Raw genomic sequence first — 21959 nt, forward strand, 5'->3', positions numbered from 1 at the left:
AATAAAATATTGATGGGACCTACAGGGGTAATTATTATTATCTATATTATTATTTTTATATTCCGCGGCTTAGCTCAAGTTGTTATTCTTGTTTAAATAAAGGGGGCTTGGGTGGGCTATGCTCGTTTTTCATCGTTTTTTTTTGTTAAATGAGACGGTATATTTTGGTGTATTTCTGAGGTATATTTGATCCATAAGTGCGCGGCAACACTGGTCGTATTTCGTAAACAATTAAGTGGAAAAATAATGTCACAAATAAAATAGAAAAATACTCGGCCAAGCATGGAGGTGTTCCAGACCGATTCGCACTACATATTCGTGAAGCGCGACAAGAGCTTGTGGTGGAATCGCAAGACGTCGGAGTTTGCAATCAAAGCGGGTAATAATAAATGTTCATTGTAGAAATTAGGCATACATTGTTTCATTAATACTTATTATTGAATCAATTGAAAGCCACAGAAACTTGATAATGGTGACTGGCCGACGTATAAATTGTGTTGAATCAGCAGTGCAGCTGCCTTCGCGGTGCATTTGATTTGTCGTTGAGAAGAATGCAATGCTATAGATTTTAGTCAATGTCAAGGCTGCGGTGGGGCTGACTCTAGGATTCATAGTCGCCTCTGCTTTGGGCTCTAAGTGACTCAATGTTTGAGTGGATGATTAAACACGCAAACGTTTCCTGTAATCCGAATATAGTATATATCTCCTACATATGTATATGCGATACTTTTATCTCGTATTTGGCGTTAATGGGGCCGCAGCTTCTAACGCAGTATATTTATCATCCGCTCACTGCGTTCTATAAATACATTTCTCCACAATCTCCATCAGACTTGTTGGCTGTAAAGGTTTTTCCACCCACTTTTCCGCCCAACCGCAGCCAGTGCCTTTTTATTGACAGTCTCTGTTAATACCCTTTAAAAAGTGTGCCGTGGACAGGACTCTTCCCGCTAATTGCTTGTTTATTGTCCCGTAATTACAGTTTGGATCCATTTCTCTGGCACGCAACTCTGTCGCGCGTGTTGCATTTAATTCACGTTTTGATTACACTTCCCAGAACTGCTGTTGCAAAGCGTGTCTATGGGTTCTTGGATCCCCTACCCTACTATTCCCAATCCTATCCCCGTTCCTTTGTCTCTAGAACATACAACCCATAAATCTTTGTCAAGGTCAACGCTTCAGTTTTCGCTTTTTCCCGAAAATGTTTTATCGACACCACGACGAAATGTGGCTGTCTTGACATAATTTATTATTTAGTAGTCCCCAACTATCTTTTGCTATTGATTTTTTGGCTACGGCAAAATGTTTTCAACCAAATTTGGTTTTATTCAGACAGTTACCGGCCCTATCTCCCTCTAAAAACCAGATAAACCTTATCCGTATGATAAGATAGAAGAACCGTAACACTTTAAAGGGCATGTAGGCAATTTTTAGAGCCCTGCCATGGAGAGCAGAGCCGTCGAATGCCCAAGGATTTTCATGTGGGTGGCCCGCAAAGTGCACTTTCCCGCCCACTTTCTTTTCGTGGCTGCAAAAGTGTTCGGTTGCGTGTTTCAGTAATGAGCAGGGCAGGCCCGTGGAAGCACGCAAACACGTACTTACGTGCAGTCCCAACCACTCGGGCAGTTCCTTGGGTGGGGATATTGACTTTGTCCTTGCCTCGTTATTAGTTATTTGTGTTTACTGTGCTTATGATTCTTGCCTCCAGTGACCAGTAACAGTAACTGTAGATTGTCGCACACAAAGGGGGCGTAAACGTGGCCCACAGCTAATCAAATACCAATAAAAGCTAACAAGCATAAAGCGGTCATTGCCATTAGACAGCGACAATTCGATTTTACTGATTGTTGGCACTCACACACCATTCTTTTCCCCGTTGTAGGATGGGATCTCAGCTCCGTGGATGACATTGAATGCATTGGAGTAACGCATGGAATTGTTGGCGTCATCTCGCTGCCGAATGTCTACGATCCGCACTTGGTCGTGGTCAAGGAGGCGACTGCCGTGGGCGTGCTCTATCCACCGCATTTGGTGTACAAGATCAAGTCCATTTGCATACTGAGTACCGAGGAGCCAGACACTGACTTGCCCAACTGCACCAAGCATGCCAAGTAAGTGACATCCCATCCACATTTATCACACAATATTTAATAACTAATTGCAGAAGCAACCAGTCCACGCCCACTCACAGCAGCGCCTCCGCAGCGGCGCAGAATAACAATGCAAGCGTCTCGTCGGGTGCTGGGAGCGGCGGTGGCATTGGCGGCGGTTCCTCGAAGAGCACCAAGCTCTTCGAAGGCATGAATAAAACCTGGGGCGCTGTGAAGAGTGCTGGGAACACCATCAAGAACACCACACAGCAGGCGGCCAATTTGGCCACCAAGCAGGTCAAGTCCTCTGTGGGCATACGGGAGCCGAAGCACATCGAGCGACGGATCACCGAGGAGCTGCACAAGATCTTCGATGACACGGACAGCTTTTACTTCAGTTTCGATTGCGATATAACCAACAATCTGCAGCGCCATGAGGCCAAAATGGAGGAGAGCCAACCGCAGCCGGACGAGAGGTTCTTCTGGAACATGCACATGATCCAGGACATACTCAAAATGAATGTAAGACAAGTACGAATATGTTTATAACGAAATGAGTTTCAAAGGACTTTTCGTTTCCTTCAGGATAAAACATGGATACTGCCCATCATTCAGGGATTTGTGCAGGTGGAGCCGTGTGTCATTGGCAATGAGTGTTTCACACTGGCCTTGGTGTCGCGACGCTCGCGTCATCGGGCGGGAACACGGTAATAACCATTCAATCATTCACTCAATCGTTCAATCGTTCATGACTGATGTATATTCCATACAGCTACAAGCGACGGGGCGTGGATGAGAAAGGGAACTGTGCCAATTATGTGGAGACCGAGCAAATACTCTCCTTCCGCCACCATCAATTGTCGTTTACGCAGGTCCGCGGTTCCGTGCCTATCTATTGGAGCCAGCCCGGCTACAAGTACCGGCCACCGGCACGCCTTGATCGTGGTGTGGCCGAAACCCAGCAAGCCTTTGAGCTGCATTTCACCAAAGAGCTAGAGACCTATGGCCGCGTCTGCATCGTTAATCTGGTGGAGCAAAGTGGCAAGGAGAAGCTCATTGGAGATGCCTATGCCGATCATGTGATTAAATACAACAACGAGCTGATGATCTATGTGACTTTCGACTTTCACGACTACTGGTAAGATATGCTCGTGTGCCATGCAGTTGATCGCTTAACCGCTTACTTTTTGTTTGTGTGGCAGCCGCGGCATGCGCTTCGAGAATGTCTCGGCGCTGATTGATGCCGTCGGCCCTGAGGCAGGCGCCATGGGCTTCCACTGGCGCGATCAGCGCGGCATGATCTGCAATCAGAAATCAGTGTTTCGTGTGAACTGCATGGATTGCTTGGATCGCACCAATGTGGTGCAAACGGCCATTGGCAAGGCGGTGCTGGAGTCGCAGCTTGTCAAACTGGGTATCTCGCCGCCGTACACGCCCATACCCGAGCAGCTGAAGTCCCCGTTCATGGTGCTGTGGGCCAACAATGGCGACATCATAAGCAGACAGTATGCCGGTACCAATGCCCTGAAGGTGAAGATCCATAAATCGAAAAAGAAATCCATTTAAATGCATTTGTGATATGCTCCGCAGGGGGACTACACACGGACTGGGGAGCGTAAAATCAGCGGCATGATGAAGGACGGCATGAACTCGGCCAATCGGTGCGTACTATACTCGTGCTCAAACGATAGCATTATTTTGTTTGTACTCTTTTGCTGCCTTTACCTTTTTTTCCATTGCACCAGCCACTCATTACCCCATTTTGAACTTGAACTTGATCCCCAATTAAGCATTTGCGTGTGTTTTGATGCGTATTGAAATTGAAATTAACGCTTGGCCAACAAACAAATCCTTGGCCCATTTGCGGCAATCAATCAAATTGAAATCACAAAATAATTAAAACTGTCTGAAAGACCAAGAAACCAGCTGCATATTCATCAATCAAATTTACTAATGCTGCATGCTTTTTTCCCCCATATCCTAACTAAACAAATCTATAACATACATATGTACCGAAACCCTGCCAAGGTTCTGTCTGGAAGGGTACCACTGTTTTTAATGAATATACCCATAGCTAATGCCGTGCCCAAAACTATTCCTTCGTAGCTTTTTCATACAAAACTTTGCGGACTCGTTTCGCCAGTGCATCATCGATCTGATGCTGGGCCACTTGAGGCAGGCCGATGAGCTGCAGGAGGATGAAGTCCTGGGCACGATACTGCAGATACTCAAGCCCGAGACGCGAGCACCCATCAGGGGTTATTATGGTGTGGGCGTGCTGGGACCCGAGCTGAGGTTGCTCGAATCCATCGTCACAACCAGGTGCGAAGATCAGAGGCCATCACAATCAGAATCCGAAGTTGGAGTCGATGGCCAAGCTAAAGAAGTCAGACAGTTACAGTTTTTATTAGTTGCTCCAATTGTTGCAATATCCTTGTTTCTTATTTCGCAAAAGGTATTTCTGTTCTTCCCATTTATTATGTCGTCACTTTCCATCATCTCCGCATCCGCCTCTTTATTTATCATCTCGCCATGTCTTTGGGGCACTAATAACCTATTTTTTGTTGTGTATCTTCTAGCTATTATTTGGCACGCTTTAAGGACTCTTATCGGCAGGCCACCATCGATCTGATGCTGGGCAACCAAGTCTCCGCGGAATCGCTGAGTGCGCTGGGCGGTCAAGCAGCACCCGATGAAAATGATGCCACAGAGAATGCCGAACATGCCAAAATGCTTGTGGAGGACTGTCGCCGCCTGCTGCTGGGCTCTGCTCAGTATCCCGTTGGCGCCTGGGGTCTAATCGATGCAGATCCAAGGTGGGTGGAATTTACCCCCCACGATTAATTCAAGTCGAATGATACTGTTTGTTTTTCGCAGTTCTGGGGATGCCAGCGAAACAGAGGTGGACTCCATATTGCTGCTTACCGACGACTGCTACATTGTGGCCGAGTACGACTCGCATCTGGACAAAATTGTGCGCTTCGAGAAGGTGCAGCTGCAACAGCTGCGCGTCATAGAGCTGGGCATGCATCAGCAAACGAAAATGTTTCAGGGACCAGCCCCGGCCCATCTCTGTTTGCGTCTGAACTACAGCGTGGACGAACAGGAGGGCTACTTCCACATGTTCCGCTCGGCCAATCTGCGCTTCTTCAACAACATGGCGTACGTGATCAAGACGCAGGAGGAGCTGGCCGAGTCTCTCAGCTCCATTGTGGAGATGTTTCGCATCGCCTTGGACAATGCCGGCAATACGGACGTCCAATTCGTCGCGGGCGGCGTGCTCCAGCGGCGCAAGAGCAAAGTACCCATGCTGGATGTGCCCAAGGGTGGGATGCCGCGGAACCTGTCTGAATCTCAGCTGGTGCAAATCAGCTCCAAGGCTCTGTCCAATGTGGCCGGTCAGTTCTCGAAATTGGGTCAGACCTTCAAGAAGCCTTCAAGCCACACTCAGCAACAGCATATGGCAGCCGCAATCCATCCTCAAATCGAACCTGGCCAGGAAGCGGCGGAAAAGGCAGTGTTCACGCTGGGCGGCAAGCAACGGACCACTAGCACCAGCAGCAGCACGGACACGGAAGACCACGACAACAGTCTGTACGAGCCCGAGGTGGACTCCGACGTGGAGATAGCCCTGGACAAGGGCAACTACAATGAGAATGCGTTCTTGCCATCGGTGGGCATTGTTATGGGCAATCAGAAGGGGGAATCGTCGGACGAAGTGCGACAGCTGGAGCAGAAGGACAGCATGTGCAAGACGGCCGAGGATGTGCTCACCATTTCCATTACCTCGGTCACGGATCATGTCAGTCTGCCCACCGGCCTGTTGGAGAATGCACCGCACATACGACCACTCACGCCCAATCCCCAGATCTGTGTGGAGGCGCACGAGGCGTTCGAGGCGGCGGAGGAGGCCAAGCCGCTGTCCAGGTCGGTATTCTACAATTAACGTTTATGCCAGCAGTAGATGTTTCTTTCTTGATTTGAGCTTCGTGATTTGTAATCTCGTTTTTTTATTGTTTTATATGTTGTTAACTAGCCAATATAATCTCCTCGTACACTCAGAGAAAAATAGCATAGGTATTTAAATTAGTGTTTTATTTATTTTATATACTTTCATAACTAATTGATCAGGTCTTTTTTCTCTGGGTGTAGTAGATATTTTTTTGTAATGTGTTTATGTAAATCGACAGCAATTTTTATTACATTATTTAACTCAAAGTATTACTATAAACCCTCTATACGTTCTAAATACTAAATATACGTATGCCTAAGACTAGCATGTATTACTGTACAAAAATGGAAATATTTGTGCCTGCTCCGTACACAACCGCATACCTTGGGGCTCTGCTTTGACTGCCCGTCAAAAAGCGCTCAAAATAAAGTCTATTCGCAAAAGATAATATTGTGTTTGTGTGTCGCGTTTCTAGTGCCGGGGCCAGGGATCTTAGCCTGCCGTTGGGCCTGCCGGCGACCCACTCAGAGGCCAACAAATTGAAGCAGCTAACCAGTCCACTCTCGAAGCTGGCCAAGAACATTGGTCTCAACCTGGATCCCCGCAAGATAGCCACAAAGGTGAGTCCGTTTCGATCACTAGATCTCTGATCCGCTGACTCTGTTCTCTTCCTGTCTCTCTGCAGTCTGGCGTTCTACCGCCCACCAGTCTGTCGGCCGAGAACTCTTCGCCAGAGCGCGGCCCCAACTCGCGCGATCATCTGCTGGAACTGTGGGATGCCGAGAAGTGTAAAACCAAATTGATAGCCCTATAAGCGGGACAATAACAGTAGTACAGTAGTACCACAAGTTCTACACCTATTAATGTATTAGTGCAAGTGATATATATTTATAATAGTTTGTTCTAATTGTTCTACTTGTTGTACGAGGCACTTCACTTTCATTGATATGACATATGACAACAACACATTAGAAAGCAGAGACAAAAACGTTTTCCATATTCTTGGATGAATTAGGACATAAAACATGTATTTGTGATTGGTATGGCACCATATGCAGTAGTAGAAGTTCAATTTTTTTGTGTCTAACTTAAAGCTAACCGAAATCGAAAATTCACCCATAATCGTAAAGTATACGTAGATTTTGAGAGGCAAGTATGGGCATTACCCAAGGACGAATAGGTCCACCAAGCCATTAAAAGTCAATCAAATCTCATTTTCATATAGTACTGTACCGATATTATTTTATAAATTATTGAAAGTCAACAAACTTAACCAAACTTAAACTTCATTAACTTTAATGTGAAAAACCTATAAAAATAATCTGCAGTATGCTGTATGCCAAATAAGCATATGCCCACAGCATTTTAGTGTATACAATATGTCAAGTGGTCATATGCCCAAAGTTAATGTAGAGTATCACGCTCATAAACATAAAGACACTTTGTCGCAATGTTTACGTAAAACAGCCGCACTCAAGAGCTGTAATACGATCAGTCCCTTGTATGTGGACTGGCCTGCAGCGTGAGAACTGCAGTGTCAGCAATATATTCCAAGTGGCCAAATGAGCATTCCAATGTATATGCCTTCTGCATATACATTCTTACAAACATAAATATACACATATGTACATATGGCATGCTACATGATCCCGTTCTGCCGCTGCTCTTAGCGACAGAACTCAACCAAGAATATTATATACTTTTAGGCTAAAGAAGTTTATGAAGAATAAATTGGATTCATTCCTACCAAAACCAAACGACTGAACAGAAGTTTTTTTCTCTGTTCAAATTTTATTTGAATTCTCTTTCTACAAATCAAAAGTTAATTTTTTATTTTATTTTATAATTTTTCACGTAATATTATTTCCTATAAGAAAGATGATTTTTGATTAAATTTATTCCACAAAGTCTCTCTTAAATATTCAACCAACTAAAAAAACTGCTAACGGTATATTTTTTAACTTTTATTACCTCAAAATTTCGTAACGTTTAAATACAAAAAAAATGGAAAGGTTTTTATATTTTATTCCTTGGAAAATTGTACCTCTATGCTTCATATGTAATGATAATGGCTAGTCCTAACCAATTCTTAGAGTCTTGAAATTTCGTAACCCAAGCTCAAAAATCACTTCTGTTTTTGGTTTAAGTCGTTAAGACCCTACGTTCGATTGTTGTCATTTTTTTGCTGAATTTATTTATTTTTAAAAAGGAATACAACTTTTTTGAAATTGGACTCTTTTTTGTAACATTTTGCCGTACCGGCAGAATGGAAATGCCCATACGCTTGACGCAATTATTTATAATTAGGCCCTGGCTTACAATTAGCTTAGAATTAGTGTAGAAGACTTTCAGGCACCTTGCTTATGAACGCAAACAGCTATACGTACATTCAGGTTGGTAGACTATATACTATATAGCACATACCACAAACGAAACCAGAAAGACAAACAAAAGACTTGGCGCATGCCAATTTTTTACACGAAACACAAAAACAAATACCCATTTTTTGGAAAACTGAGAGGATTTCAGTAATTTCAACGAAAGTTAGTATTAGTTAGAAATGTAGTTACTAGTTATTTAGTCATAATTAACTAGCTTTAATCACCTAGCTCTAAGAAATCACAAAAAACACAAAAATAATGGAATATAGGTTTTTGCTCAAACAAAAAGAGTTTTCCTAATAATTAAACAACGTCTTAAAAAGAAAAATGCTAAAAACGCAACACAAATCAAAAGAAATGTCACAAGAACAAAACAAAAACATAATATTAGAATAAGCCTAGAAAAGCATAAAGCACAAGGCAATATACACATAAAAAACTTAAAGTCCCTGGAAACTGTCAACCACTGTACTAAATAAATTAAGGTAAACAATGTAAAAATTACTAAAAACACAGACAAATAAACAGAATCCGCAACAGAATCCACAACGGCGTTTTTTCATTGAAAAGTGTATTTTTGTAAAGAATAATGTCTGATTTTGCAGTTGCAACATCCGCGTCTCCAGTGGCTGCTCCACCAGTACCAGCGGAGAAGAAGGTGGCCGCCAAAAAGGCATCTGGATCCGCTGCTGCTACTGCAAAGGCAAAGAAGCCCACAGCTCCACCATCGCATCCCCCAACTCAGCAAGTGGTTGACGCTTCGATTAAGAGCTTGAAGGAACGTGGCGGCTCATCGCTTTTGGCAATCAATAAATATATTACTGCCGAATACAAATGCGATGCCCAGAAACTAGCCCCATTTATCAAGAAGTACTTGAAGTCGGCCGTTGCCAATGGAAAGCTGATCCAAACAAAGGGAAAGGGTGCATCTGGTTCGTTTAAGCTGTCGGCTTCCGCCAAAAAGGAGCCTAAGCCAAAGGTTGCATCTGTCGAGAAGAAAGTTAAAAGTAAGAAGGTGGCGTCATCGTCGTCGGCGGCAACCAAGAAGACAGCAAGCCCTAAAAAAGCAGCCGCTGCCGGTGACAAGAAACTAAAGGTGAAGAAGTCAGTCGCCACCAAGAAGACCGCCGAGAAGAAGAAAACTGAGAAGGCAAAGGCTAAGGATGCGAAGAAAACTGGAACCGTGAAGGCGAAGCCAACAGCGACAAAGGCCAAGTCGAGCCCAGCAAAACCAAAGCCAAAGCCAAAAGCAAAGGCTGTAGCTGCAGCGGCATCTGTCAAGCCCAAGAAGACAACGAAGAAGCCAGCAGCTCCCGCCACTGTAAAGAAGCCGAAAGCCAAGACGACGGCGGCCAAAAAGTAAAGTGTGAAACTGTACACGTTGGTGTACAAGGTCGCATTCGAAATTTTAGATGTATCCGTCTGAAATTGATTTAAACAAGCCCTTTTCAGGGCTACAAAACTATATTCAAAAGAGATACAAATTATCGAGCCTTGTCTTGCATACATACGAGTATGCTACAGATATATTGTATATTTAGCATCCAGTTCAAACGTTATTCAAAGAGTTATTCGGAATGCATTTTTCCCGAACCGAATCAAATACGTACATATGTATGAAAAACCGTTCGCACAGACGCTGTATCTCAGAGGTCGGCAATTGAATAAAATTGTTATTGTATTGTGCATATATTTCTTGCATATCGATGAAATTATATATTGAAAATGGAATTTCTTTGGAAGAACATTTTGTGGCCCTGAAAAGGGCCTTTTTGGGTTTTGTTCGAAACCAATTTACTTGGAGCTGGTGTACTTGGTGACAGCCTTGGTTCCCTCACTAACAGCGTGCTTGGCCAGCTCTCCCGGCAGCAGCAGGCGCACAGCCGTTTGGATTTCCCGACTGGTGATGGTTGAGCGCTTGTTGTAATGAGCCAAGCGAGACGCCTCGGCAGCAATGCGCTCGAAGATGTCATTTACAAAGCTGTTCATGATGCTCATCGCTTTCGACGAAATACCAGTGTCAGGATGGACTTGCTTCAGAACTTTGTAAATATAGATGGCATAGCTCTCCTTCCTCTTGCGCTTCTTCTTCTTGTCGTTCTTGGTGATGTTCTTCTGAGCCTTTCCAGCCTTTTTGGCTGCCTTTCCACTAGTCTTGGGAGGCATTTTTCACTTCACTTTATGTAAAACACTTAATGTGTTTGAACGGACTGGGCTCAGAAGCTTATAGTTTTATTCGAGTAGTCTGTTCAGGTTTAACATACATTTCGTAGCGGGCGAAAACCCACCCCTTGGTTGAGCGCTCATGCAGTCGGAAAAGGTATAAATATGGCGTTCTGTGGCGTTGGACAACATTCGTGTGTGAACAGTGAAAAAGCAAAGGAATCTATTAACATGTCTGGTCGTGGTAAAGGTGGCAAAGTGAAGGGAAAGGCAAAGTCTCGGTCGAACCGTGCTGGTCTTCAGTTCCCTGTTGGTCGTATTCATCGTCTACTTCGCAAGGGCAACTATGCCGAGCGTGTCGGTGCCGGCGCTCCCGTTTACCTGGCTGCCGTGATGGAATACTTGGCCGCTGAAGTTCTCGAGTTGGCTGGCAATGCTGCCCGTGATAACAAGAAGACGAGAATTATCCCTCGCCATCTGCAGCTGGCCATCCGCAACGATGAGGAGTTGAACAAACTGCTCTCAGGCGTCACCATTGCTCAGGGTGGTGTGTTGCCCAACATCCAGGCCGTTCTGCTGCCCAAGAAGACCGAGAAGAAGGCATAAATGTTCCAATAGCAAAAACAATTTACATTCTTGTACAATATATAAACCAAAACGTCCTTTTCAGGACGACCAAACTATGTCAAAAGAATTAAGAGAATTTTCATAATTTATTATCATTCATTATTATCAGTTGAAATAAAATGCACATATTTGTGTTTTTTTGGTACAGGGCCTAAAAGAAAGTACAGTTGCGTCCGACTCATCTGAACAACGGATGAAATTCAATGTTTGCTTGCCAAGAAAGAACCCAAATTTTACCTACCTACCCAAGTTTATCTACGAGAATACTTTCGATCAAAAAGTTCCCATCTTGGAAAGATGGCTGAACTTTTAGACTGAAAGAAAGAAAAACACTATATGCAGCGCACATACATATGTATGTACATAGTAGATGGGAATTGCGTATTGCAATCAATGACTCGACAATCAATTCATTTTTTCTTTCATTATTCTGCTTTTACTTTTACTATTATCAAGTACGATTCATGATTTTGAAAATATGTCTCCCTTCTAGATTATTTTGTGGTCCTGAAAAGGACCGATTGTTTAATTTATGGTTACTTTTGAACTGCAGACTATACAGATTTTCTTAACCGCCGAAACCGTACAGCGTGCGGCCTTGTCTCTTCAGAGCATACACAACATCCATGGCTGTGACTGTCTTCCTCTTGGCATGTTCGGTGTAGGTGACGGCATCACGGATAACGTTTTCCAAAAACACTTTCAGCACTCCACGAGTTTCCTCGTAGATGAGTCCCGAGATACGTTTTACACCGCCACGACGAGCTAAACGGCGGATAGCGGGCTTCGTGATACCCTGGATGTTATCACGAAGAACCTTGCGATGACGCTTAGCGCCTCCCTTTCCCAAGCCTTTGCCACCTTTACCACGACCAGTCATTTTCTTTCACTATGTTGTTTCACTTTACGACACGAAGAACGAATGCCATCCACATTTTGTATCGCTTGTATTTATACAAAACACCATCAAAACACGAGTGAGTCCGAATGATATGTGCATCTCGCTCGTGAAATGAAATAGCATGCTTCGGCAACTCTCTCGTTTCAACCCTCCACCAGAAGAATGCTTTATAAGTAAGTGGCGGGATGCGCGATCGATTATTACAAATTCAGACTTTGAAAGTGAATAGTGAAAATGGCTCGTACCAAGTGTGAACAGTGATAAAGAAAACAGTGCCTGGTCGTGGTAAAGGTGGCCAAGTGAAGTAAAGTGAAGTGAAGGACTAAAAGGACTAAGTGAATTGACGTGATCAAAGTGTAACAAGTCAGAAAATCGCATATATTGCACCTCTAAAATCTGAACTTTTTAAAAATAGTGAGCAGACATTGTGCAACTAAAACCAATATACTGCTAGAAGCAGAGTGCCTCTACATATGTGATATGCCGGAGAAAGGAGGCTGCAGTGTGGAAAAAGCGAACAAAATGGCAGCACATTCGGCAATCAGTGACGATGTTAGGCTCGTTGACGAGGCAATGGAAGCTGAATATGATAACGTGAAAAGGACCAGAGCAGAATTATCAACCTCTGACAGTGATTGCGAAAGTGATCTAATAAGTGATTGCGATACGGAACAAGATACCGTTATAATGGACCGCGATGAGATGGATTCTATCATGGAAGAACTCAATTTTCTACGTGCTGAGCATATTAAATACAAAAAATATATCGAAGCCGTAAACGCGACGCCAAAAACAACACCAAAACCCAAAAAAACGAAACCTGAGGATGTGAAGGAAAGTGAAGGTGCACCGACTACACCCAAAAAATCAAAAAAAGCTAGTGCAAGCAAACCAATTCCCAACACAAAACCCCAACAAACCATACCGGAGGATGTGCAAAATAAGGAATTTCCTAAACTGCCCACAACCAAATCACCAGCTAAGCCAATAAGTATACCGAAAAAGACCGTGATACCCACCAAAAATGGCAATAACGAAAAAGGTCTACCGGTCATAGTAACGTACCAGCAAAACGCCAAAGCCCTAACAACACTCCTGAAGGAATCATCAAAGAAATTCACTCTCAACATCCTAAACAAAAACGTGATACATGTAAAGGTCTTCACATTGGCAGATTTCAACCTAACCAAAGAGTTGTTGAACAAAAACAAAGTGTTGTACTATAGCTTCACGCCTAAGCAAGTTAAGCCACACACAGTGATCTTAAGGAAACTACCACTTGAAGTGTACGATTCTGATGAGGTCAAGACAGCACTAGTTGAGGCCGTGCCTGAGCTAAACATCCTGTCAGTAAAGCCTTACAAGGAAAAGATGTGGATGGTTCAAGTGGAGAAAACTGAAAAAATAAACGAAATATTTAAAGTAACAACACTCCTCAACTGCCGAATTAACATCGAGGGTTTCAAGCCGCACCCAAACGCAATTAAGCAATGTCACAATTGCCAACGGTTCTGCCATGTTGCCAGCAACTGCAAAATGGCATTCCGCTGTGTCAAATGCACAAAAACACATGCTCCAGGGCAATGCACCTTAAAGAAAAAGGAAGACGGCCAAGAAGATACAACACAAAAAACCCAATGCGTGAACTGCTCTGGAAATCATACGGCCAATGCTAAAATCTGCCCAGTACGAATTGAGTACATCAAAAAAATGACCGAAAGGCGAAACCACACCCAAAAAAAAACAAACAAGTCCATCGCAACTGCAGCTGCAACTGTCCAGCTACAAAGCCGAATTGAAAAGGGACGAAGCTACGCCTCAGCAGCCAAAAGCAAGCCGATACCTACACAAGTGAAGGAAAACCCGAGAGCACGCCAAGAAAAGAAACAGGCAAACACCGCAGAAGAAAACGCCGGTTTTTCATTTGAACAACTCAACGGGGACTCTGTGGATGCATTTGGAAAAGATTTGCTTACCTGCTTCGACATCATGCAATCCCTAATTAAGAAATACCCAAACTCCAGCTCGGATAAAAAGGGAAAACAGCAATTGATTCTGGACTTCCTGATCCAAATCGCGCTCAACTAAATGCCAGTAAAAATCATGTTCCAAAACGTCAATGGCATCGTTCAACGGCGTAGGCGAAATGAACTTAACGAACATCTAAACAAACACAGGCCAGATCTGATGCTACTCGCTGAGCACAACCTGAGAAGTACGCACTCAGCCGGATTAACCAACTACCAATTCGTGAGGCAACATGTAGCAAGCTTAGAATCCACGCAGAACAGCACAAGAAGCCCTGGAACAGCAGTAGCCATCTGCGTGAGAAATGGACTCAGTTACGAACGAGTGAAAATCGACCAAATGCAATACATCGAGGCTGTGGCAGTGCAGATTTCCTATACAAACAGACGCAATATAAGAACTGGATTAATTGCAATCTCACTCTACCTACGCCCCCAGCATCCTTTACTAAGCTCAGACTTGGACATTCTAATGCACTCGCTAGCTCAAATAGAGGATCATGAGCAATTCGTAATCGGATGTGATTTGAACGCGAAACACCCAGCCTGGAATAGGCCCACGTACCGTCCAGAACACATCAACACGTCAGGAATTAGCTTAGAGCGGTGGCTGGCAGACCAACCATTCCTAATTCTCCACCCAACCCAAGAACCCACACGTCCCAACCAGACAGGAGACTCCTCAATAGATTTTTTCCTAACATCATCCTCAACCCCAATAGACTACTCAACATTTACCTACGGCTGCAAAATCATCAAAGACTTCCCATCAGACCACTTTGGAATAACCATAAACATAAATCTAGGACGGAACCGACTAAACTACAACCCACCAAAATCGATACACAATTTTCATAAAATAGACCCGATCCACTGGAACACAATAATTCTACAGAACCTAAGACACATCCCAAACACCCAAAACTTAAACACAGCTGACATAGATAACCACGTACATACTCTAACAAATGCAATAGCCAAAGCCCTTGACTCTGATGAGGCAATCCCAAAAATAACCATAAACCCGACTAACCCAAACAATCCGTTCACCCGACTTAGCACCCACTGCCTAAACCTAATCAAAAAAAAACGAAAACTTAGACGCATGCTTTTCCGCCGCCTATCCACCCTTACACCCAACCAACGCAACCAAATCAAAGACACTATAAAAGAATTGGACATACAAATAAACTGTCACATAGAAATCGCAGAACTGAAAACAATAGACCAAAAACTACGCAAAATTAACCCAAGTAAAATTAGCCAGAAATCACTCCAAACACTCAATCCAAACACCCCACCAAAAGAACAACTAGCTCATGACCTACATTTGACCAACGAGGAAGCAGCTCTAATAGACATAGACCTAAACCTTAGCACCTCCCAAAATATAACTTCCACTTTTCACAAAATTAATGCCCTGGCGTGGTCCTTTGAAAGAGTCCATAGCCAAAATGAAAACATCACCGACTCAGACCCTGTCCTCAGGGCACACACAATCGCCATTAATGAAACAATAGCCCAAACCACATCCACAACACTAAACTCATACAAAACTACATTCAATATTTCCAGAACAGCAGATGGTAACTGGCCCGAGTCCCATGAATGCGGATTCACAAACGCCGAAGAGCTCTTTGAAATACTGAAAATAAAAAACTCAAAGAAGACCATGGGACCGGACGGCACCAGCAACTTTCTGATGAAACACTGCAATATGCCAATACTAAAACATTTAGCAACACTATTCAACCACTGCCTAAACTTAGGATACTTTCCTTCCGAATGGAAGAACAGCAGAATCATCGCCATTCACAAACCTGGATTAAATCCGCACAGCCTCCGAGCATACAGGCCTATTGCTCTACTATCTGCAATAAGTCTGCTGCTGGAGAAAATAATAATGCAACAAATACAGAAGCACATGGACTCACATAGCACGTTGAAAGATACTCAGTATGGCTTCAGAGCGAAATCATCAACCAACCATGCGTTCATCGCAGCAAATGATTTCATCTTTGAGAATTTATCCCACAAACGTGCTACAATAGCCTGTGCTCTGGACTTTGAGAAGGCTTTTGACACAGTCTGGACCAGCGGACTCATTTACAAGATGACCCAATTAAATTTCACCCCAGACATAACAAAAATAGTCCATAATTATTTAACAAACCGCTCATTTCAAGTTAGCAGCCCAGAAGACTCGGATCTGTCCCTTATAAGGTCGATCCCAGCAGGGGTTCCACAAGGTTCACTGCTGGCACCCATCCTCTACAACATCTACCTGGCAGACATGCCCGATTACCAAGTCCCTACCGGCTCAACCACACAAATTAAAGCACTAATCTACGCCGATGATATCCTGCTACTGGCATCTTCCGGTTCAATGGCCATCGCTGAAAGAGAGCTAAACGGGTACCTGAACATACTGTGCCACTACTTCACCAAATGGCATCTCAAACTCAACGCAAGCAAATGCACCAGCTCAATCCTTAAGGGCCCACGATTGGGCTACCTGTACAGGAATGCGAGGAGATTCCAGCCCAGTCTGTTCATCTACGATAGACTGGCAATCAAATACGAAAAGCAGTTCAAGTACCTTGGTGTTGTATACGACGAAAAGCTGAACTTCAAGATAAACACAGCAAATGCCCGAAGGAAAGCATGTGCAATGATCCACAAGATCCAACACATATACAAGCCAATATCCTCCAATCAAGGGAACATCAATCACATCACCAGAATCTGCGCTCTAGCCTACAAAAAACTAATACAACCAGTTCTTATGTACGGCTATGTAGCGTGGATGAACATAAAGACTATCGAGATGGAAGAGCTGCGCCGGTTCGAAAGAAAAATACTTCGCAAATCAATCGGCACTCAAAGCAGAGACTCATTGACGGGCCACTACATACCGAATAAGCGACTTTATAAATTAACAAAAACAACAAGGATAGACAGACTCATGTTCCAAATACTGGAGAAGCTGGTCGAAAGAGATAATACGACACAAACGGAAATACCCGCAAACTACCACACTGAGTTCCTTACCGCCCATCATTTAACCCATCTAATGGAAATGGGCATTATCTATGACGAAGACGAAAACCTCATCTTCCACCACAGAAGACATCGATCTCTAAGTCACGCCGACGGTCTGGTATTCAATACCAGTCAATAAGCCACTCCCCCGACCAACTGTAAATACTGTAAATACTCCCCTCCACTCCACCCTCCCTTACCCAGTAAAATAAGAATAGAATAAGCTTAGCACATAAATTAGCCCATAAGATCTAAACCAAATCAAAAGTAAACTTTATCCAGGTTTTTAACTTAACCATTTTTTCCCTGGAAAACACTAAACCACTAGATATTAACTATAACATAACCTAAACTAAAGATAAGATCTCTAATATAATAGTAACCAAAAGACTAGCACCCGGATAAGCTTAAAGCGCAGGGTAAAATTACACACACATAAGATAAAGTAAGCTTGAACTTGTCACTCATGTATCACTATATACCTAAGCAGAAGCTGTGCTACTGTAATATGAAATATGACAATAAATAAACGCTAAAAAAAAAAAAAAAACGCGATCGATTATTACAAATTCAGACTTTGAAAGTGAATAGTGAAAATGGCTCGTACCAAGCAGACTGCTCGTAAATCGACTGGTGGCAAGGCGCCGCGCAAACAACTGGCTACCAAGGCCGCACGTAAAAGTGCTCCAGCAACCGGAGGCGTGAAGAAACCTCATCGCTATCGCCCCGGCACTGTTGCCCTCCGTGAAATCCGTCGCTACCAGAAGAGTACCGAGCTGCTGATCCGCAAACTGCCTTTCCAGCGTTTGGTTCGTGAAATCGCTCAGGATTTCAAAACTGACTTGCGTTTCCAGAGCTCGGCAGTAATGGCACTCCAGGAAGCTAGCGAAGCCTATCTGGTCGGTCTCTTCGAAGATACCAACTTGTGCGCCATCCATGCCAAGCGTGTCACAATCATGCCCAAGGACATCCAACTGGCCAGACGTATCCGTGGCGAGCGTGCTTAAGTTGATATTTCTTCGTCAGGCGCATATAAATTTCATACAAATCGGTCCTTTTCAGGACCACAAAATAATTTTCAATGAGATTTTTTATTTCTGCATACTCGTACTATTTTTCCCAAATAAAATATTTGTAATTTTGTCTTTGCTTTGTGCTAGAGCGTTGGTTTAGATACAAAACAGAATTGGATTGGGAGAATACCGTATACGATCCGTATTAAATGTATAGTTAGACGAATGTTTTGACATCTTCTGGTTTTTCATTCAAGAATTTTGCTGATTGTAAGAATTCTAAAAGGCGGACAACATTTGTGTAGGGTTAAATTGCGGCGACACATATAATTTCTATGTATTTGGGAAAGAAAAATATATTTTTGTTGCGAGGTGATAAACCTATCAGAAACAAACAGATAGACCTGTGGAACTAGAATAGAATACAAACCCTTTTAACGCAATTTTAGATTTTTCCAATGACCAATAAATTGCATTTGATATTTTTCGAATCTACTACTGGTATACTAGTATGCAATAATTGGTCGTTATAAATGAAAATATATGAAAATCTTCAACAAAAGTAAATGAAATATGTTCTTAAGATTCGTATAAATTGGTATAGACAATAAAATTTACGTAAAATTTATTTTTTCGATTTTTACTTTGAGATGAACTTAATTTGTAGTGCTATGTGGGTAAGAAAGTATGTTATTTATGGGTAAATATTGGCAAAAATGGATCAGAAATAATATAAAATTGAAAATCGTGTTCATTTCCTTAAGAAAAATGGTTTTAAACAATATATTTTTAAGCATTTATATTTTTTGACCCCTAATTTGAATGTTGAACATATCCAGAAAGTGGTCTTTTTGTACCTAATAGGGTTATCTTCAAAACGATTTTAAAATACCATACTAAACGATATGTGAATATATGTTTATTGTCTCTTAAAGTAAATTAATCAAATTTTATGTTTAAAAAAATAGTTTATCAAAATGAGCCAGCATTGTTATTTATTAATATCATTGAATCCAAAATATAAGAGTTGGATAACTAGTTGTCAAAGTTTGCACAATTATTAAAAATCGATAATGGACGATATTCACAAAATAAATGATTTACAGTAATATTTGAAATATTTAACAATATGAATCAATGAAAATATATTTCAATTATTTAATAGTTATATATAGAAAAGCAAAAATAAGCCAGACGTTCAATGAAACTTCTAACAAACAAATCACCAATGCTAAAATCATCTTCGTACTACCCTTCTACTCGCTTCTCATTCGAACGAGGGACCATAGCCCAGGTCCACAACGGCGTTTTTTCATTGAAAAGTGTAATTTTGTAAAGAATAATGTCTGATTCTGCAGTTGCAACATCCGCGTCTCCAGTGGCTGCTCCACCAGTACCAGCGGAGAAGAAGGTGGCCGCCAAAAAGGCATCTGGATCCGCTGCTGCTACTGCAAAGGCAAAGAAGCCCACAGCTCCACCATCGCATCCCCCAACTCAGCAAATGGTTGACGCTTCGATTAAGAGCTTGAAGGAACGTGGCGGCTCATCGCTTTTGGCAATCAAGAAATATATTACTGCCGAATACAAATGCGATGCCCAGAAACTGGCCCCATTTATCAAGAAGTACTTGAAGTCGGCCGTTGCCAATGGAAAGCTGATCCAAACAAAGGGAAAGGGTGCATCTGGTTCGTTTAAGCTGTCGGCTTCCGCCAAAAAGGAGCCTAAGCCAAAGGTTGCATCTGTCGAGAAGAAAGTTAAAAGTAAGAAGGTGGCGTCATCGTCGTCGGCGGCAACCAAGAAGACAGCAAGCCCTAAAAAAGCAGCCGCTGCCGGTGACAAGAAACTAAAGGTGAAGAAGTCAGTCGCCACCAAGAAGACCGCCGAGAAGAAGAAAACTGAGAAGGCAAAGGCTAAGGATGCGAAGAAAACTGGAACCGTGAAGGCGAAGCCAACAGCGACAAAGGCCAAGTCGAGCCCAGCAAAACCAAAGCCAAAGCCAAAAGCAAAGGCTGTAGCTGCAGCGGCATCTGTCAAGCCCAAGAAGACAACGAAGAAGCCAGCAGCTCCCGCCACTGTAAAGAAGCCGAAAGCCAAGACGACGGCGGCCAAAAGTAAAGTGTGAAACTGTACACGTTGGTGTACAAGGTCGCATTCGAAATTTTAGATGTATCCGTCTGAAATTGATTTAAACAAGCCCTTTTCAGGGCTACAAAACTATATTCAAAAGAGATACAAATTATCGAGCCTTGTCTTGCATACATACGAGTATGCTACAGATATATTGTATATTTAGCATCCAGTTCAAACGTTATTCAAAGAGTTATTCGGAATGCATTTTTCCCGAACCGAATCAAATACGTACATATGTATGAAAAACCGTTCGCACAGACGCTGTATCTCAGAGGTCGGCAATTGAATAAAATTGTTATTGTATTGTGCATATATTTCTTGCATATCGATGAAATTATATATTGAAAATGGAATTTCTTTGGAAGAACATTTTGTGGCCCTGAAAAGGGCCTTTTTGGGTTTTGTTCGAAACCAATTTACTTGGAGCTGGTGTACTTGGTGACAGCCTTGGTTCCCTCACTAACAGCGTGCTTGGCCAGCTCTCCCGGCAGCAGCAGGCGCACAGCCGTTTGGATTTCCCGACTGGTGATGGTTGAGCGCTTGTTGTAATGAGCCAAGCGAGACGCCTCGGCAGCAATGCGCTCGAAGATGTCATTTACAAAGCTGTTCATGATGCTCATCGCTTTCGACGAAATACCAGTGTCAGGATGGACTTGCTTCAGAACTTTGTAAATATAGATGGCATAGCTCTCCTTCCTCTTGCGCTTCTTCTTCTTGTCGTTCTTGGTGATGTTCTTCTGAGCCTTTCCAGCCTTTTTGGCTGCCTTTCCACTAGTCTTGGGAGGCATTTTTCACTTCACTTTATGTAAAACACTTAATGTGTTTGAACGGACTGGGCTCAGAAGCTTATAGTTTTATTCGAGTAGTCTGTTCAGGTTTAACATACATTTCGTAGCGGGCGAAAACCCACCCCTTGGTTGAGCGCTCATGCAGTCGGAAAAGGTATAAATATGGCGTTCTGTGGCGTTGGACAACATTCGTGTGTGAACAGTGAAAAAGCAAAGGAATCTATTAACATGTCTGGTCGTGGTAAAGGTGGCAAAGTGAAGGGAAAGGCAAAGTCTCGGTCGAACCGTGCTGGTCTTCAGTTCCCTGTTGGTCGTATTCATCGTCTACTTCGCAAGGGCAACTATGCCGAGCGTGTCGGTGCCGGCGCTCCCGTTTACCTGGCTGCCGTGATGGAATACTTGGCCGCTGAAGTTCTCGAGTTGGCTGGCAATGCTGCCCGTGATAACAAGAAGACGAGAATTATCCCTCGCCATCTGCAGCTGGCCATCCGCAACGATGAGGAGTTGAACAAACTGCTCTCAGGCGTCACCATTGCTCAGGGTGGTGTGTTGCCCAACATCCAGGCCGTTCTGCTGCCCAAGAAGACCGAGAAGAAGGCATAAATGTTCCAATAGCAAAAACAATTTACATTCTTGTACAATATATAAACCAAAACGTCCTTTTCAGGACGACCAAACTATGTCAAAAGAATTAAGAGAATTTTCATAATTTATTATCATTCATTATTATCAGTTGAAATAAAATGCACATATTTGTGTTTTTTTGGTACAGGGCCTAAAAGAAAGTACAGTTGCGTCCGACTCATCTGAACAACGGATGAAATTCAATGTTTGCTTGCCAAGAA

At 43.0% G+C, this 21959-nt stretch overlaps 9 protein-coding genes across 11 annotated transcripts; 6 read left to right on the forward strand and 3 right to left on the reverse strand.

The window, feature by feature from the left end:
• The first annotated feature begins 282 nt into the window (after positions 1-282).
• LOC6587629 (phosphatidylinositide phosphatase SAC2) lies at positions 283-7802 on the forward strand. Of its 3 annotated transcripts, XM_002013078.2 has the most exons (12): positions 283-379; positions 1883-2111; positions 2165-2612; positions 2676-2797; positions 2863-3228; positions 3293-3620; positions 3681-3751; positions 4197-4412; positions 4670-4906; positions 4968-6017; positions 6518-6662; positions 6728-7802. In XM_002013078.2, the coding sequence occupies exons 1-12, from the start codon at positions 283-285 to the stop codon at positions 6854-6856; spliced, it is 3438 nt and encodes a 1145-aa protein (XP_002013114.1). In that variant the 3' UTR covers positions 6857-7802. The 3 variants fall into 3 exon arrangements, with proteins under 3 accessions (XP_002013114.1, XP_026845608.1, XP_026845612.1); XM_026989807.1 differs by lacking the exon at positions 4197-4412 and having other exon boundaries at positions 6728-6856; XM_026989811.1 differs by lacking the exons at positions 4968-6017; positions 6518-6662; positions 6728-7802 and having other exon boundaries at positions 4197-4545; positions 4670-4750.
• A 1210-nt stretch (positions 7803-9012) lies between these two features.
• Positions 9013-9876, forward strand: LOC6587537 (histone H1). The gene has a single exon (XM_002013079.2). The coding sequence runs from the start codon at positions 9013-9015 to the stop codon at positions 9784-9786; it is 774 nt and encodes a 257-aa protein (XP_002013115.1). The 3' UTR covers positions 9787-9876.
• A 303-nt stretch (positions 9877-10179) lies between these two features.
• On the reverse strand, positions 10180-10600 carry LOC113567420 (histone H2B). Its single transcript, XM_026995158.1, has one exon. The coding sequence runs from the start codon at positions 10587-10589 to the stop codon at positions 10218-10220; it is 372 nt and encodes a 123-aa protein (XP_026850959.1). The 5' UTR covers positions 10590-10600; the 3' UTR covers positions 10180-10217.
• Positions 10601-10792: 192 nt separating this feature from the next.
• Positions 10793-11256, forward strand: LOC113567419 (histone H2A). Its single transcript, XM_026995157.1, has one exon. It carries the CDS (start codon positions 10818-10820, stop codon positions 11190-11192), a length of 375 nt encoding a protein of 124 aa, XP_026850958.1. The 5' UTR covers positions 10793-10817; the 3' UTR covers positions 11193-11256.
• A 462-nt stretch (positions 11257-11718) lies between these two features.
• Positions 11719-12123, reverse strand: LOC113567423 (histone H4). Its single transcript, XM_026995161.1, has one exon. It carries the CDS (start codon positions 12091-12093, stop codon positions 11782-11784), a length of 312 nt encoding a protein of 103 aa, XP_026850962.1. The 5' UTR covers positions 12094-12123; the 3' UTR covers positions 11719-11781.
• Positions 12124-17767: 5644 nt separating this feature from the next.
• Positions 17768-18247, forward strand: LOC113567416 (histone H3). The gene has a single exon (XM_026995154.1). It carries the CDS (start codon positions 17780-17782, stop codon positions 18188-18190), a length of 411 nt encoding a protein of 136 aa, XP_026850955.1. The 5' UTR covers positions 17768-17779; the 3' UTR covers positions 18191-18247.
• A 1280-nt stretch (positions 18248-19527) lies between these two features.
• On the forward strand, positions 19528-20318 carry LOC113564935 (histone H1-like). The gene has a single exon (XM_026984461.1). It carries the CDS (start codon positions 19539-19541, stop codon positions 20316-20318), a length of 780 nt encoding a protein of 259 aa, XP_026840262.1. The 5' UTR covers positions 19528-19538.
• A 386-nt stretch (positions 20319-20704) lies between these two features.
• On the reverse strand, positions 20705-21125 carry LOC113567421 (histone H2B). The gene has a single exon (XM_026995159.1). It carries the CDS (start codon positions 21112-21114, stop codon positions 20743-20745), a length of 372 nt encoding a protein of 123 aa, XP_026850960.1. The 5' UTR covers positions 21115-21125; the 3' UTR covers positions 20705-20742.
• Positions 21126-21317: 192 nt separating this feature from the next.
• On the forward strand, positions 21318-21781 carry LOC113567418 (histone H2A). The gene has a single exon (XM_026995156.1). It carries the CDS (start codon positions 21343-21345, stop codon positions 21715-21717), a length of 375 nt encoding a protein of 124 aa, XP_026850957.1. The 5' UTR covers positions 21318-21342; the 3' UTR covers positions 21718-21781.
• The last annotated feature ends 178 nt before the right edge of the window (positions 21782-21959 follow it).

This window comes from Drosophila persimilis, unplaced genomic scaffold, assembly GCF_003286085.1.
Source record: "Drosophila persimilis strain 14011-0111.01,24,50 unplaced genomic scaffold, DperRS2 tig00000000-arrow-pilon, whole genome shotgun sequence".
Classification (NCBI taxonomy): Eukaryota; Metazoa; Arthropoda; class Insecta; order Diptera; family Drosophilidae; genus Drosophila; species Drosophila persimilis.